This window comes from Diprion similis, chromosome 4 (assembly GCF_021155765.1).
Source record: "Diprion similis isolate iyDipSimi1 chromosome 4, iyDipSimi1.1, whole genome shotgun sequence".
NCBI classification, from domain to species: Eukaryota; Metazoa; Arthropoda; class Insecta; order Hymenoptera; family Diprionidae; genus Diprion; species Diprion similis.
The window spans coordinates 23,717,760-23,734,889 of record NC_060108.1 but is presented as its reverse complement, the minus strand read 5'-3'; the positions used below and the strand labels follow the sequence as shown (position 1 = coordinate 23,734,889).

Below are 17,130 nucleotides of genomic sequence, written 5' to 3'. Positions count from 1 at the left end.
CAGAGAAGTCTTTTGACTGAATAATAAAATTTTTAGAAAAGTACATGTTTAAGAATTTGATCTCCTTGAACTCGTTTTAGTTTATTTGTACTACGTTCAATACTATTTCTAATATAAGCCTTAAGAAGAATATGCAGGATTTTGAGACAGATTAATCAATGTAATTTGTAAGTAGGTATACGAGACTTTGAGAACGTGCAACAATGCAAATTTATAACGTCGCTGACACTTATTAGTATTGACGACAGTTTTTGTATTGTTCTTGAATCTAGGTGGTTTGATTCTGACCACTTGACAAATCGGGAACGTCCAGGATATATATTCGGAATCCAACATATGTATACAGAGTTGACAATGGTATGGTTGATAGGAGTCCGGTATACAATAACCAACTGTTTATTAATACGATTCTAACATACAGTAAACACTGGTCTAATAAAATTTAATTAATTTGTTAAATTCAACAAAGTGTAGGACAATGATATTCATTTTTGGTAATAGATTGCTATCATGATTTTTCAGTGTATAAGTATATTTCTTTCTTTCCAATAGATCTAGAATTTGAATGATTATCAAGAAAAAAAATTAACATACATATCAATCACAATCTTGCGCTAATTTTAATGATTTTCTTTAGTTATTTAATTCTAAACATACAAAGTGCCTCAGTCCAAATAAGGGTACGAAATCAGACCTAAAGACAGCATAAACTCACTTCTTTTGCAAAATGGAAGCTTGATAAGGGGGTGAATTAGACTAAACTAGGTACTCTCAATTGCGTTCATATACTTTTTAGGTTTTGGAATAGAAAAAAAGTCTGTGCATTGTTCATGCACAAGGTATATTCTCATTTTTTGAAGATCTTTGCTGTTGCATCTATTCTTACACTAGAATCATAAAAATAGAGGAAACACTTTCAAAATGTGCTACCTACTGAGGTTTTCCTAATCTAAAATTTTAAGAAGGCTCAATTCAATGTTTAAGATGCATACGATCTGAGAAAATCATCAGCTTGAACACAATTTCATGGTACCCATACAATTGGGATCAAAATTTTATACACTTGATTAGATCAAGAATGTGATTGAAAAAGCTGCTATTGATTAGTTGACCTTAAAGGTTTTGAGACTAGATATAACATTACCACTTACGGTATTCAAGCTTCCAAGGAATTTATGTATATACAGACTTCAGTATGACACATACCTAAATTTTTTTTTTTTTTTCGTGTGCATGATTGAATACCTTAGTAATGGACAATACGATTGCAGTAACTATTGAAAATCTAGCAACGTACGTTAGACATATGTGTCAAATAAAAGTTGACGTTGGCAGGTATGAATTGTTGTATAAGAAGTTTCGTATACGTTTGTTTGTGTATAAAATTCTAAATAAACCAAAATTCATTGATTTAATCATTCTTCTAAAAAAGGTATCAAGATATGAGAGTATAATTGTCATACTGAATTAGGTATATATAAAAAACTCACACTTCCTACTACTTATTGATAGATTTCTAAGATCGAGGAAGTCATTGAATACTGTAGCAACCTCATTGTTTTGTTCAAACTTTTTTTCAATTCAATGACTTTAAATAGGCTGCATCAAATAAATCAAGTTCATTAGCTAGATAATTGGCTTTGTTACGGAGGACCTTCGCATTAGTCGCTGCTTCCTCCAGAGTACGAAGAGTAGTTGCAATCGTTTTGAGTTCCCCGTCCATTTCAGTCGTTGCCTCATCCACCAAATGACAGAGACGAGCGAATGTACTCGATAACTCTCTGCGCAGCAAAAAAATAAAAGTTTTTAGAATATGTATTTCTTGAAAAAATTCCTTGCTATCAATAAAAATTGCTTGCTGAGTACACTATAAATTGATGTTCATCCTGGAAATTATCCAGTTGACATAAATAAGTGAAACAAGAAACTTACTGTTGCACTTGGTGACTACAGTTGGCGGATGTTAAGTCAACAATTAATCTCAACTTTTTAGTAGCATGGTTTACATATTGCTGCTTGAATGTTCTTTCTTTAGCTTTGTTTGTCCATGTTAACCTTTCGTATAGATACAATGCTCCATAGACAGCACCAGTTACAGCTATAAGCCTCCACCCAACTGTTTTCAACATCTGGAATAGCATTTATTATTTTAATTTGAAATACGGACTACGTTTAAAAATAGTTCAAAAACCGCCGTTGTCACTCAACACTTACAAAGCCAGCAACAAGTAACCCTCCCATAGTGCCCTGGGATGTTATTGAGGCAATTGCAACACGAGTCGCCAATGACCAATCATCGCCTCTTGAGGGGATGCAAGTTGGACTTGTTACAAATTTCACAGAATCTATACTATCTGTAGGAGACATCAGTGATTGAGGAATCTATTGAAATCAAAATAAATGTTTTCAACAATATAATGGGACACAACATATGCTCATACGATATGTAGAAGAAAGTGTCTTTCACTCACTGCTTGAGCATGGTTACTAATCGCTAGTTTGTGTCCTTGTTTTCCTGCAAATCTATTGATCAAAGCAGTAATTCCCCAAGAGAATCTAAACTCTAAATCCTCGTGAAAGTCCGCGCAAAGATTGTCACAATTCAAGCGATATAAAATTTCAAATGGCTCTCGTCTCGGTAAAATATTAATCGACAACTGCTTCTTATTTTCTGGTAGTAAACTAGCCATACGTTCAGTCATCTCGCGTTGAGAATTTTCGATATTCAATGCCAATGCTGTGCTGAGTCTTGCACGTAGATTTGACCCTGCAATTACAAATGATATTTGAAAGTCAGTCGATATTATACGGCGCTTTATACTGAAAATCATCAAGCTTAAGTAAAAATGGAGATGAAGACAAACCTAATCCGTTTTCAACGTGACCGTGAAGTTCTCTCTTATAAACATTTAGCACTAAAGGTTCTGGGTGAAATGGAACGCTAAACTCATCTACTAGTACAGCCAATCTCCTAATTTCTTCACTCAAAGCTTTTGAAACTCTTTGTTCAACGTCTTCAACCATACGGTGAATCTTGTCTTTCATTTCCTGAGTAAGCAACATTAGCTGTTGTTCTGTGAAGTTCAATTTGTCGTGTACTTCTTTCTTCACAGTCAACTGTGAAGCACGCATTTTTTGTGTTCGTTCAAGGATCTCATCCAGTGTCGATCGAATTTCCCTGAAAGAAATGTCATTTTAAGCTATATGCCGAGTTCAGTATTCTTTCCATCTTCAGGGCTATACTCTGTAACTTACTGTCATTTTCTTGTAGCTCAACAAATTCTCTATGAAAAATAATGAAAATAGTCAAAATGTGATGACTCACATTGCAATATGTTTTCCTCGTTGGGAGTGTTGCTCAAATTTAGTCTTCACCGCTGATTTTGAAATGCATTCCTCAAACTTACGCTCAAAGTCTTGAAATTCGAAATAACGGTTTTGGAAACCATCCGCCAGTGCTCCATCTGCGATTTTTCACCGATTATTTGGTATATGCAATTGTACTAAATCAGATCAACTTATAGTCATAACTACAAAACGTACTATGAGCAGGTTGGCCTCTCTGTTCTTGTAGTCGTGCTTGAAGTGTTTCTTTAGCTGATATAAAGAAAACTCTTTCCTCAGCATCCTTGGGTGTATAAACTTTTAGTTCTTTTGAAAGGAAATCGACAGCTCGTTCTTGATGTTGTGCTCTGACCTGTAGAAAACAATTATCTGAACATGGTGGCAACATAAATATTAATAATATCTGAGGTTTAAGATGGTGACATGAATAAGATAAGGAAAAGTACTGATAAGAAAGTTTCTGAAAATGTGTAAGTAAATGGCTACCCGAGTAGAACTCTTTTGATAAATAAAATAGAAATTAATTTGATCACATCTGAAGTAGTAATTTGTTGTGAATTATAGCCATTGTTTACTGAGTTGTCAATCATTACTATCAGGCATACGAAAAAATCATATAGGTATGCATCGCAGCTATGAAAAGAAATTATGGGGACACAATACTAAAAAATCCTTATAGTATGTAAAGATACAAATGGTGTGATCAAATTAGTCTCATTTATAGCATAGAAAAATGTTGGAACAAAAAATGAACATGTCTCATAAAAAAAAGTCATGACCCAAGTTTAATAACATAATCATTTTCACATGTACCGAGTAGAAAAATAGAAAATGTCTGGTCCAGTAGCAATTAAATTTCAGAGACAACACTGACTGGGTATCGGAGAATCATTGCACGTATTTTGAATGCATTAACCATACTTTGGGAAAATGCTCTTTCTGACCGTGGTCAGCGAATAATTAAACATTGTGCAAGCTTCTACCAAGTGATTACAGTTTTATATTGATGAAAGGCTTACCTCCCTTTGTTCATTGACCAGCTAAAGGAAAAATGAGACATTACTCCTTTTAAAACTGGGATGAACCGAAAGAAAAAGAAAATTTACCTAGGGACCTGGTAATTTAAAACTAATTTAGAAAAAAAATCAGTAATAAAAATAATGTTGTACTTCCTTATCTACTGTCTATCATGTTTTTGTTTGACATAAATCTCAACAAATTTGATGTAACAAGAATTAGGGAAATTAAGGGGAACATATTTAGGTTTACCACCATTATTAATGGAGTTGAAATCGTTACCTGATCAAAGAATTCTGGTTCAGAAGCAGAGGCGTCCCAGCGATTGTTGAGGATGAAAATATTCGGCTTAGACAGCTTCATAGAGACTTTATGGAAGAAATTTTTTTCCTAATCATAAAGAGAAAAATGACAATGATAATCCGCATTGATGTCTTTGCAACAGTACATGATTCAGAAACTTACCGTGACCATAAGAGTAGATTCTGCATTTGCAACTAAAACGAAGACATCTGCATCCAGGCAATGCTTGTCAATCCACTCATCAAGATTGGGTGTTACGTCTACACCAGGACTATCGACAAATACTACATCGTCTCGTAACAGTAAACATTTTTCTCTTGGCCAAAAAATTCGTACCAAATGACTTTCGCATAATTTTTCTTTACACAATGCATGTCCAAGCTGACCCACGGATTGTACGGGCTGTTTTTCTGTAGATCCCTCGGTAACCAGGTAAGATTCACCGTTGTCTGACCCTTCGACTTGAAGGAAACAATTTGTGGTATGTCCAATGCCACTTGGCAATATTTTATCTCGTAACATTGCATTTATGACTGTACTTTTCCCATTGCTGGTTCTGTTAAAGAGTAAATTACCTCAGCGTTAATGATCACAGAATCCATGTTTGATAAAAAATTAATTGTAAGATTCAAACTTTGACCAAAGTAATATGTTATGCTTACCTTCCAAAGAAGGCAACTTTCATGTGATCTCGTTTAAGCACATCTCGTATTGCATGTACTTTATTGACGTAGGATTCAATTCTTTCTGCTTCTTGTGCATTAACGATATCACGATCATCTCGCAAGGCTGTGGAATGATTGCTTTGAGTCTACAACTATCGATAAGAACCTTAAAACTTTATAAGAATCATTTGAAACTTACAATGCATGAATCCGACGGCATCTTGAACGTAGTCATCTATCTCTACGAAGATATCGTTGATTTTCTTTTTAGCCTTGACAAAGATCTGCAGAGGAGAATTATCAGTTCTGAGGTCGTTCGATCGGTGCTGACCATCTCCTCCAATCATGGATATCGTACGATTGATATAAGCAGCCATTTTTGCTTATATTTCGTCGGAGAACGAATTAATCAGCAAAGTAAGGGTAACACAGTGCATACACAAAGCAGATGGGATTTTCAGATGCAGTGCACACAGCATGCAGGAACAACTGAAAACAATAAAATAGCAGAACAATAAACTAGCTAATAAAGGATGACGTACTAGATAAATATACCATTACTGCTTTTTAGCACAAATCATTATTATATGTATGTCTGTATCTATCACTTAAATAATTATTATCACCTTTTTAAACAGTAATGCGAAAAAACCTAACTTGATAAATCTAAATGTTTCTTAAACACTTGAATATTGCATAAATCAATTTGAGTAAGAGATGCAGACACAATTAATGCTAATTAGTGCTAAGTGAACAAATTGATAATATAACTAAAATTGCAGTACCATGTAGAAATCGCGACAATATATTGTGACGAGATGTTACATAAATCAGTGCAATAAAAACTTTATAGGATGAACAAGAATAATACAGATGTATAAATAAAAATAAGGAAATAAAGCTACCACAGAATGACGAATCAAAGACTACAGTGCTAGAATTCAGGACTAAATTGCTTCGAATAGAAATACTTCAGTTTGATTAAAAAATTGAAACCTGTTTATTCCGATGCATCAGTATGCTTTTTTCTGTGGACAAAAATATTTGTTGAGTCAGGAAATTCTTAAATGTAGTTAATTTATACTACATAAACTCTGACATTCTTATTAGGTAAAGAGTTTGAAGAAATATAGATTAGGGCTGGGAAAATCGAGGTTGTAAAGCTCGTCTCATAATGCGCACTATTCTTGCAATTGCGCAGTTCTGTACAACATACATAGATCGTAAAATGTGAAATGCGTTTTTGGGCGAGATCGTGAATGATGTAAAAACGAACCTAACCTAACCTAACAGGGTAAGAAAAAAAAAAATATTATGATTGAAAATGCGGAACTGACAACGTACAAGATTTGCAATGTTTCAAATGCTGGTTTAATCTCGACGAAACTTAGTGCATTAACATTGCGCTTACATTAAATTGAGCCAACTCGTCAAATCCACAATAAGCACACGCCACTATACTACAAGTGACTGCAAGCTATCAACGAAAGAACAGGCGCTACAAACGAGTTTGGTGTTGGTGGCTCACTGACATGTGTGCCAACAGTAGTCAAATTTCCATCTAAATCTTTTACAATCTTTTAGCAATCTGACCTTTGACTCATTTTTTAAGCACGGTTGGCGGAAGCTGCCATGACGGACTTGTTAATTCTTCCGTTAACCTCCAGTTTTCTAGATGCATTCCGTGCATTCCCGCCAGAGATTTCGAGAAGAGAGAAATTGCAAAGGGGGGAAGGAATACTAGATCTGAATTATGCGAGGTTGCCAATGACCAATGACCGTCGGTGAGTGAACTTGGAGCTGGACGTGTCACCTACGTACACCTGTTACGTTACGGAAAGATATCTATCGATATATACAGGTATATTTCATTGCATTTAATCATTATCAACGTCTATTGTTGTCAAGCCGTTTGATTACAATAACCTACGAACGCGGGTACTCTGAATTGTTGTCGCAATATGATCTCATTAACAGATTATCATTCACCGGTTCAACCCAACAAAGAAGAATCTCCCGTTCTAACATTGGCGTAAATTATCGCAGGTATAGCTACTACACAGTGGAAATTGTGTTAAAATAATTTCGTTTCACAATGGACGAAGAAGACCGTAAAAAATTAATTGAAAATACGGATAAACTAGTTCGAGAAATAGATTGGCGAGAAATATTTCCATTGCTACTGAAACACAAAATTTTTGGCGAGAACTATAAAGTTATTCAGAAATGGCAGGTAAGAATGAGACACAAGATACGTTTGCTATTTTGCTCTTGAACATCGTATTCGTTATTTTGCTCTGTGTAACATCTACTTCACTCTTTTCTCATCCAACTCTCTTTTGTGTTTTTGATCACGCCATTTATTTTCTGCGAGCAAGCACTGAAATATGTTTTTATTTTTTCCTTGTATGACTCACCTACAGAATCGCTCCTATATAACGTGTCGCAGTTACAATCAGTTTATAGTTTGCCTACTTGTTAAATTAATTATTTTTGTGTATTTCTAATTCTTAGAAGCACTTGGATGACATCGATAATAATCGCGATATATATTTGAGTATACGGTTACGTGGTCCCAAAGCATTCGACAGCTTCGTTCAATGTTTACGAGAAGTGAATCGCAATGATTTAGCAAACTTATTAAAACCAAACCAAGTTGACAACGAAAACGAAGAAAACATTCCAGAAATTAATGGAAATATTGTTGAACCTCTGAATAACCAAGTAATCCAAAATGAATTGTTTGAGTAAGTGCAACGTGGACCAAGGAGTGGAGTATACGAAATTCATCAGGAAAAACATTACTCTTGTGATATTGTAAATAATAATTTACATTTTCTTTACTTGCACAGGGAAGATGATTATTTTACGAAGCTTCAGTATGTCAAAGAGCCTCTTAAAATTCGTGTGAAGAAATCGACTAAATTAATGGAGGCACAAAATGATATAATTTTTAATTATGCCATGTTTAGTAACCCTCGTGGCTTGGTCTTGATTATCAATAATATATTGTTCTCTGAAGGAGCGAAAGAAAGGGCTGCTGCCAAACACGACGAAGACAATTTAAAAGAATTGTTTGAACAAATGGGTTTTAAAGTTATAGTTCGGCAAAACTTGACACGAGAGGTAAGCTGCCAATACTATTAGATTGCTACATATTTGATATCTGTAATAAGAATGGGTAGTAAGATGTAGTTAAATGATAATATTCCTGAATAAAATAGTTCATGCTTAGCCAAGGATAATTTAATGTGAACTCATACTATAACGTTACGATCCTAAACCTTACTGAAAGGGATGTTGTTTCTGATTGCGCTATGGGGGGGAACATTCATTTGAAGGAGTATCTTCTTTTTATCTCTGAAATCTTATATTCTTAACTGCATTATTTTTTTCCACTCATGTTTCGAATGATATAATAAAATTGCAGGAAATGCTAGAAGTAATTTCAGCCTTCTCCAAGAGACCAGACTTACGTCATGTTAGTTCAATGTTTCTTATAATAATGAGTCACGGTCATGAACATGTCGAAGACAATCGTTCAGAAAGTGTAGTGTGTGGAACAGACAATAAAATCATTACTGCATTTGAGGTTTTTAACTTTTTCACCACACGGTCGTGTCCACACATGACCAAAAAGCCAAAAGTTTTTATTTTTCAGACTTGCAGGTATTTATTTTACTTCCAATGATTCTATTTGAATAATACGTAGTTAACTAGTTGGTGGTATAATACTATCATATTTAGATTTTATACAATCAATGTGCAAGGAATAGTGAAATACATTTTACTTACATGTAAATGAAATATGATCTTCTACGACTCCCAATTAATATTTTTCAGGGGGGAAAAGGAGCAACGCATGGTGGAATCGGACGAAGTAGGCACAAGCAGACATGAAATAGATATTAATCAGATGAAACCAGAAACGCCACCTGCAAAACCAATGGGATCCCGAGAATATTCGGATATGCTTGTGGCTTTTTCTACTTTGCCTGGCTTTACATCTCACCGGGACACGCTAAATGGAAGCTGGTTCATCCAGGCCTTTTGTGAAGTTACGATGAACCATGCCCATGATACAGACTTGTTGAGGCTGTTTCAAATAGTACGTGTTACTGAATTTCTTCATTTCGAGTTATCTCTGTTCGATTTTAAGACCATCCTAAGAGACACAAATTAGTACCCCAAGTATGAGGTACACTAATGTCCGGAAAAAATGCATTTACCAAGCAGCAATAGTCATGCATGTGAAACTACGTGCAGTATGCAGATAACTGTTACTAAAATATTGGACAATGGACAACAGGGATACTAATTCTTCCACACTTGCAATTGACTGACACCGCCTTTCTTAACTTGACTTGTATTATCTCCAAGTGCATTGATGGTGGACAATGATTCCCCCATGCCAGCAACAGAGAGTCAGTAGTTGCTTTAACTACAGACTCCATTCTAATGAATTATTTATTATTTGCAGACTGACGAAAGACTTAGCTACATGCATGCTGCCGACAAAGAAGTCCAAACTGCAAATATTTGTATCTACGGATTCACAAAAAAATGTTACTTGAATCCTGGATATTTTAAGCCTTCGGCTGATACCGAATAGTCCACCACGATTTGAATAGTCAATAGCAATATTGTTATTGCTACTATTATAATCACTATTATTAATACCTGTGATCACAGTATTCTAATCATTGTTATTGAGGTTTAAAAAATGCATTTAAAATCTAATTTACAGTCTAGTGCTGCATCCAGTCAAAAGAGTGATGAATGAATGTAAAGTAGAAAGTTGATTCAACCAGTTTCATGCAGAAAAGCCATCAAAACTTCTCTTCATATTTAGCAGTCATTAAGTTGGGTGGAATCTAAAGAATTTCTAAGTCTCGACTTTGATTGATTATTGTACGTCAGGAATCTTTGGTATTCTTGTGAACTTACACACATTGTGCCTTATTGTGGGAAGCAACTACTTACTTCCCAGTACAAGATCTTTCATCTCCTTGATGTTTAAATACAAAATTATAGTTTTTACTAAAACTTTTTACTGCTAGCTGGAGCTGACTGTGTTATGTACATCGATCAGCACGATGTGCTTCTCAGTTTCAAATTAGTTTTGATATGAGTTGAAGCGGGTAAGATCTACATATATTTCAGTATTTCAATGAAATACTTGAATCCTAAAAATTCATTGTTATCGAAAATATCAAAACTGTGATAGAAGTTCATTACCATCATGACTGTCGCCCATGCTTTTTAAAAATTCGTGAGGTATTCAGGGGTTAAGAATAAACTGTTATTGGTGCTTACTGTCATTAGTTCGCATAACAGCTTCCCCATTAAAATGAAACATTATCTTGAAAGATCAAGACGACAGTCTTTAGTCTGTGCACAGTACCGTCACGCAGCACAGTTTGTTAACATAGCAGAATTTATATTTGTTACTATAGAATTTTTATATAATTTATACATACATATATAATATAATATTCATATATATATATATATGAGGTATTCCATACCAAATCCTCCTGAGTTTAACTTTCGAGGGCACTAATTTTGAACTTCCCATTTCTCTGTTTTCCGAGAAAAAAGGAATATATTGTAATCACCCCGAAAATATAGAGTTCAGTTTTATTACATCTTGACGATTTAAAGTCTAGATACTCACCTCCGACTATTTTCGGATGGACGTCGGTGTGTGTATATATGTACATATGTAATCAATTTTTCTGTCCAGCGGTATCTAAAGAACGAGTTATCGAATTTTAATGAATTTGATGCGACTTTTTCAAACTTAGAACTAATTAGATTTTGGCTTTGATTGGTTCAGCACTCATCTGATCTTGACTCGGCAAACATAGAACTCGGCTGATCTTCATGTACTATGGTAGCTGAGGATTTTTTAGTCACTGATCACGAATTTGACATTGTGCTTCTGAAGTTTGAATAAGATAATGACATGATTTTTAAAATGTGTCTATCGTTGACTGAAGAATATATTCAGTCAACGTGTCTATCAATACGGTCGTTTCGAAAAATTGTAGCTAAATTAAGTCGATTCTAAAAATTTTGAAAAAAAATTAGTGCCTTTGAGAGTTAAAACAATTGTATAGAAAATCGCGAGGTAAATCGGCGATATCAACGGGCAGACCCAGATTAATTTGACATGGAATATATATTTATATATATATATATATATATATATATATATATCCTAAATATATCGTAACAGATTTGTCTGTCCACTCACATTCCAAAAAAATGTTTTTATAAACTTCCTTTCGTGTCAATTAGATTGACATTGATCAACTTTTTTAAAATAATCGTTCTATTGTTGGAAAGTGCGCTCTAGTCAGATAGGGCTGAATAAGTATCGTGCACATTTTTCATCTATTTAACTCTGCGAAACAGGCTGTGAAGTTATATTGTGCAAATTATTCGATTATTGATTCATATAATAATATATTCGTCCTAACTGATTAGAGCACACTTCCTAACATCAGTATAGACACATAAAGTGTCTAATTTAAAATACTTTAAATCGAATCAACGTTTTACAAAAGAATTAGATGAATCCTTGTACTTAAGAATTCTTGCATTGGTTACGTGATACACGGACACCTTCATAAGTAATCCATATCGTAGGCACGTATAAAATGACCTGCACACCCCCAAAATATAGAAATATCATAGGTATAATATGATTAAATTTTGATTGATTTCGGCATTCAGAAACAGTATAAAACGTTGCAATATATGGGCATGTCAGTTTTATTGTTACTCCCCTAAATAATGAAAATCGAATTATAATTATAATACTCTTCCATTGTGCCGTATAACTGAATATTTGTAAAAATATATGTAAACCAGATAACTTTTTTTACCAAGAAGTCCAAAATGTAGTTTTTTTTCCATCAAACTAATCCTGAGGTTTTTTCAGAACTTGTATTTAGGGATTCATACTAAACTTCTTTACATGGTCTTGAGAAATTGAAGAATGGAACATGATAGGAGAAAACTCAATATTTATTTTGAGATCACTGCTGGTTTTCATTAAGAATGTTTAATACTAATGGACAAAAGCAGAGAATTTTTGTTGAATTTGCATACGAGTTGTACTATATTTGTTGAAAGTTGAATTATAATGTGGATTGCAAAACATGTTAATGCTCTGTAGAAATTAGGCTTCTGATATTACTTTCTGTAACATTGTTCTGTCTTGCTATCGCTAAATATTCCTCCATCACTTCTTCCGGTTGGATTGTGTTGAAAAAAGTCTTTTGACTTCGATGGACATAACAAGTATCATCAAATTTAAAATAAAGCCCAAGCACTATGTTCAATGCTGATGTGTCATACGCATGGCAACCGGAATAACGGTACTGGGGCTTTTTATTGAATCTACAGCCAGCTGATTGAGCACCTGCAAGATAGAAAGAGCGTGTTTAATTGCGTTGAGGTATCAGAGATTAAATTTTGCATCACAAAGTATCATTTATATAATACAGACCTATGGGGCATATGCAGTCCCTCGTTAAAGCACACTGTACCCATGGTAACATTACATTTTCCCTTATTTTTTTGGTGTTACTAATAACTAAGTACGAAGCCCTTATCAACGGGAGGAAAAAGAAGCTTTCAACAGAGGTATGAAAATACTCGTACATCTTTGGATGAGTCAAGGAACTTGTTGCGTGTTTTGTTGGCCATGTAAGAAACCCATATTTTGGAAACAGATACGCTGATATCTCGGACGAATTCAAACGCACATTTGAATCCATGTAAAATATATTCCCTAGTGTATTTAGGGCTGTCTAGAAAGAAGACGAATAAGTTAATTAACACTGAAAATGATGAAAGGTCTATGGAATTAAGAGTAAAATATTTTCACCTGTATAACCAAAGGCCTATAAACGTGTAATCTATCATCTTCTGTGTGAGCAGGGTAAGGGCTCAAGTCAAACTGAGCCACGCTACATTTGCTGCTGTTACAAGTTGACTTAACATTCAGTAACACATCATCATTCAGCCCAACGCTGTATATCACGATACTGTAATTTGGCAAGAAGTGGGTAACATTCTTAATGAAACCATATATTTGCTGCTCGTTTCCAGGACGCAGCAGTGTAACAATGGTTACGTTTTGACTGGGCACAATCGGAGTAGTGTTAAATTCATGGTCCAGGCCAAGCAATGCAAGATACTTTGAATCGGTAACCAGCCTTTTCTCTTCCACATCTTTCAAGTTTTCCTGGGATCGATAAAATCATGTTTGATTACAAGGAACAAATGATTGAATTGCAGTCAGTCTTTACAATGACATTCATTACAATATAGCAGACTAATGCAATTTTTACCTACCTGAAAACTTCGTAGTTGTTTGTGTGTTTCGGTAACTAGAGTTTGTATTGATGGTCGCTGATTACTGAGAGCGACGAAAAGAATACTACTGCCGACAATGCAAATGAGAAAGAAGAGTAGACCTTTGGTCCGCATCTCTCATTGTCAGTAGGGTATACATATATCAGTTTATAAATTTATCTTTTCTCTTGGTTCAGTCGTAAATTCGCTTTATGTTTACGTTCATTTTTATGCGAGTCGCTTTACTGACGCATATATTGAATATAGTACATATAACACATAGCATTACTTAATTAACTATTAACCACAGTTAGAAGAAACTGTTACATTGTGGATTTTGTATTATCCTTCGATCTTCAATGCAGCGACGCTGAAGTACCTTTGGCTCTCATGTCACGCACAGGAAACGTCAATTCGGCACCTAAGCCGTTCCTAAACCCTTGCACTTTCATCAGGGAGTAATTCCGTCGACATTCTATATTTCTATACCAATTTACGCCAATTCCACACCGTGTCTGTGGCCAATCATAGAACTCCATTTCTGCCGACAGTCGTGCGACCATGCCGCCGAAATAAAATGCCGTACGTACAGTGGCTCCAATTTACCGCTTCGGAAGTATGAAACCTAGCAAAACGCCATCTCTGCCGGTTTCAACATCAAAACCCGTACAAGATTCAAGAATTTGATTGAAATATTGGTTGTCGTTTCGTAACACGCGTACGTGAAAAATTCAACCCTCCCCTGTCACGAAGTAAAGTGCCTTTCATCGCGAGATAGATTTAGATTTTCACGCAAGAAAGGTTAGAATACTCGCAAGAATACATCGGTGTGATCATATTGTAAGGAGTATAACTGTGGGTATTGCGAAAGAGGGGCTACATGTTGGATGGTAAAAAAAAAAAAAAAAAAAAAATCATCGGCATCGACACACGTGAGAGTAAAGATTGTTGCCGTAGCACCGTTGGGAGATAATTTACAAGTTGATTTAACGTGAAAGTAAAAGTGTAACAGTGTATTCTACTAATCTTTTGAAGTTCAAACATATTGTTGTAAAAAAATTTCAACGTATGAAAATCAGTTAACTATCACCGATATCAAAGATTAACGAGTGCTACATGATAGGTTATAAGGCCATTAATGAAAAGAATGCGTGAACCGTATAACGTAAGACGCGCCCGCCATAAGACTCTTATTTCCGCGAACAGAAAATTCTTTGATCAATGCAAGTGAAACATCATAATCTAAACGATATGATTGCTGACTTTGTGTTAAAAAATTAGATTCCGCATATTTCAGCTGTCTAAAATTCATCCCATGTGTTTCATGCGTGCATATAAATAGCATTTGTAACGGCCACCAAATCGCGAGATACGTTACGCGATAGCTTCTTGGCGGGAGATATGGGATATACTTAGCACTAATTTTACTCGTCTACTCATATCTAGAGGTTTTTCAGTTTTTTTTTTCTAACGCCAAACAACTGCGTCAAATTTCGGGTTTGCAACATTGAACCCATAGAATCTACAAATAATAAAAAAATAAAATAAACAGTATTGAATACATACAATAAAAATGTATTTAGATGATTATTTCGTACTTAATTTAACGTCTTTTGCTGGTGTTTTTTTTACACTGATTATCACCTGCCTCACCGTCATCCAAAAGCTGAAGTGAGTCTGGTTCAACTTGTCTTAATAACTATTGATAATTGATATGAAACACCTTGTCACAATAAATGAAATTTATTTATTTATGTCTTTCATCATTCCAGAAACAGGTGGCCCATTAAAGTAAACTGCTGGTTTTGCAACAATGATTCTAAAATTTGTAGACAACAGAGAGATTGGTGGCTATGTCCATTCTGTGAGCAGTACAATGGATTTACAGAGGTAAAATCGTGCCCGTGTCTAAAATTTTTATATCTTTCTTCATTCGGCAGTTTGTTTTGTGCAACGTTTGAATTGAACTTGTAGAACTTCCACTTGCAGTCTGTGTTACATGAAACTTTTTCCTGCATCTCATTAAAATATCATGCTGAATTCTTATATTTCTAGAACGGTGACTACAATTACGATATAACCGAACAACACAAAGGTCTGACGAAAAACTCAGTAAGATATTGCGAGTTGTCTACTCGGAAGGAATCATCAAAAAAAAATAGTCTTTGTTCAAGATGTAACAGAAATGAAGAGATTAAAATGTTACATCTAGCAAATTTCGAACCTTCTTCCAATAAAAAATACGATCATGAACTTGGGATATTAAAACATGAATTGGAGGAAAAGTACAAGTTATGCCAAAAGTGTTCCAAAGTCGTTGAAGGTGTTCTGAATAAACAGGCATCGTGGCTTTTACAATATAAGATGGCATTTTTCAAGAATAAACCTATTCAGCATATCATCAATGTAAGAAAATACCGAATTCTGTGTGTTGAAATATTGATTAATTGGAATTTATTAATTTCCGGATTTCGTCACTTTTCAGAATGCAGGAAAATGGGAACGTGTATTCCGAATTCTTTTAACAATATTGAATTCAGCAATGTTATTCGACGCCACCTTTTGGCCGGTTCCAATAGCAGGACTGTTGCTACAGTTGGGTGCTTGCATTACAACTCCTGCCAACAAACAAGGCTTGGATACGCTGATAGCATTTTTTTGGATTTTTATTATCATTTTAATGCCATTCACAGAACTAAAACTGCTGAAAATTCATTTAAAAAATGAATATTTTACTGTAGAATATATCACGCAATTTCATGTGGTAAGTTGATCTTTGATTTCACTATATCCTGCATAATCCATGTAAAACCACCTCCTGTTTGAACCGATTCATAGATTTTTCATGATTTGATGATTTTGTAGTACTAATTAACTAACTCAATACAAATATTTGTTTGATTTACTCTGTTAAATTCTTCATTATTTGAAAATCCAAACTTTAACACTTCATAATTTGCAATGTATTAAAGATGCCTTATTTTTTTACGTAAATAGAGTATATTTTCTCAGCCTATTGGATTCTAAAAATTTTCTTGACGAAGAAGACGTTGAGTTTTTGAGTTCAATCAAAAATCATTCATTGAAATTTAAATTTACAGATAATGGGATTAACTGTGATAATTGGTCTTATGAATTTGAGATCTAGTTTGTTCACCGTTGCAGTGAAGCCAAATATTACTTTGAAGAAACTAGAATCACCTAACAGTAAAAAGATTCAATCGGCATATGTCGGAACAACTGCTGCAAGGATGACACCATTCGTCGAAGAAAAATTGACTCAAAATGAAAATATAGATATTAAAAGGTGCCGATCACCTGTTAATATTACAAACTTATTAATGACACCTGTGTCTGTTGAAACGCCAATGCCCATCAAACCAACTACACTTATGCAAAACTCAGCGTACGTTGTGTTTCTTATCATTCT

General features: G+C 34.6%; 4 protein-coding genes across 12 annotated transcripts in view; 2 read left to right on the top strand and 2 right to left on the bottom strand.

Annotated features, from left to right (window-relative positions):
• Positions 1-382: 382 nt before the first annotated feature.
• Positions 383-15,769, bottom strand: LOC124405552 (transmembrane GTPase Marf). 6 transcript variants are annotated; one of them, XM_046880556.1, is made up of 15 exons: positions 15,759-15,769; positions 6,675-6,790; positions 6,327-6,358; positions 5,530-5,819; positions 5,328-5,454; positions 4,828-5,221; positions 4,645-4,752; positions 4,365-4,385; positions 3,544-3,697; positions 3,326-3,464; positions 2,865-3,178; positions 2,472-2,767; positions 2,215-2,382; positions 1,933-2,129; positions 383-1,781 (listed from the first exon to the last, which is right to left on the bottom strand). In XM_046880556.1, the coding sequence occupies exons 4-15, from the start codon at positions 5,705-5,707 to the stop codon at positions 1,577-1,579; spliced, it is 2,301 nt and encodes a 766-aa protein (XP_046736512.1). In that variant the 5' UTR covers positions 5,708-5,819; positions 6,327-6,358; positions 6,675-6,790; positions 15,759-15,769; the 3' UTR covers positions 383-1,576. The 6 variants fall into 6 exon arrangements, with proteins under 6 accessions (XP_046736512.1, XP_046736511.1, XP_046736515.1 ...); XM_046880555.1 differs by lacking the exon at positions 6,327-6,358; XM_046880559.1 differs by lacking the exons at positions 6,327-6,358; positions 6,675-6,790; positions 15,759-15,769 and adding an exon at positions 6,924-7,018.
• Positions 7,396-10,615, top strand: LOC124405554 (caspase Dronc). 3 transcript variants are annotated; one of them, XM_046880565.1, is made up of 6 exons: positions 7,396-7,563; positions 7,845-8,077; positions 8,183-8,456; positions 8,761-8,999; positions 9,174-9,438; positions 9,811-10,615. In XM_046880565.1, exons 1-6 carry the CDS (start codon positions 7,426-7,428, stop codon positions 9,940-9,942), a joined length of 1,281 nt encoding a protein of 426 aa, XP_046736521.1. In that variant the 5' UTR covers positions 7,396-7,425; the 3' UTR covers positions 9,943-10,615. The 3 variants fall into 3 exon arrangements, with proteins under 3 accessions (XP_046736521.1, XP_046736520.1, XP_046736522.1); XM_046880564.1 differs by having other exon boundaries at positions 8,177-8,456; XM_046880566.1 differs by having other exon boundaries at positions 7,449-7,563; positions 7,894-8,077; positions 8,177-8,456.
• LOC124405555 lies at positions 12,265-14,140 on the bottom strand. Its single transcript, XM_046880568.1, has 4 exons — positions 13,701-14,140; positions 13,231-13,590; positions 12,850-13,153; positions 12,265-12,762 (listed from the first exon to the last, which is right to left on the bottom strand). The coding sequence occupies exons 1-4, from the start codon at positions 13,833-13,835 to the stop codon at positions 12,503-12,505; spliced, it is 1,059 nt and encodes a 352-aa protein (XP_046736524.1). The 5' UTR covers positions 13,836-14,140; the 3' UTR covers positions 12,265-12,502.
• The window catches only part of LOC124405553, a 20,077-nt gene continuing 17,233 nt past the window's right edge, over positions 14,287-17,130 (top strand). For both annotated transcript variants that reach the window (XM_046880563.1, XM_046880562.1), the window contains exons 1-5: positions 14,287-15,371; positions 15,473-15,590; positions 15,756-16,106; positions 16,186-16,464; positions 16,802-17,106. In XM_046880563.1, the coding sequence (XP_046736519.1) occupies positions 15,274-15,371; positions 15,473-15,590; positions 15,756-16,106; positions 16,186-16,464; positions 16,802-17,106 (1,151 nt within the window). In that variant the 5' untranslated portion in view covers positions 14,287-15,273. The remainder of the gene's footprint in view (positions 15,372-15,472; positions 15,591-15,755; positions 16,107-16,185; positions 16,465-16,801; positions 17,107-17,130) is intronic.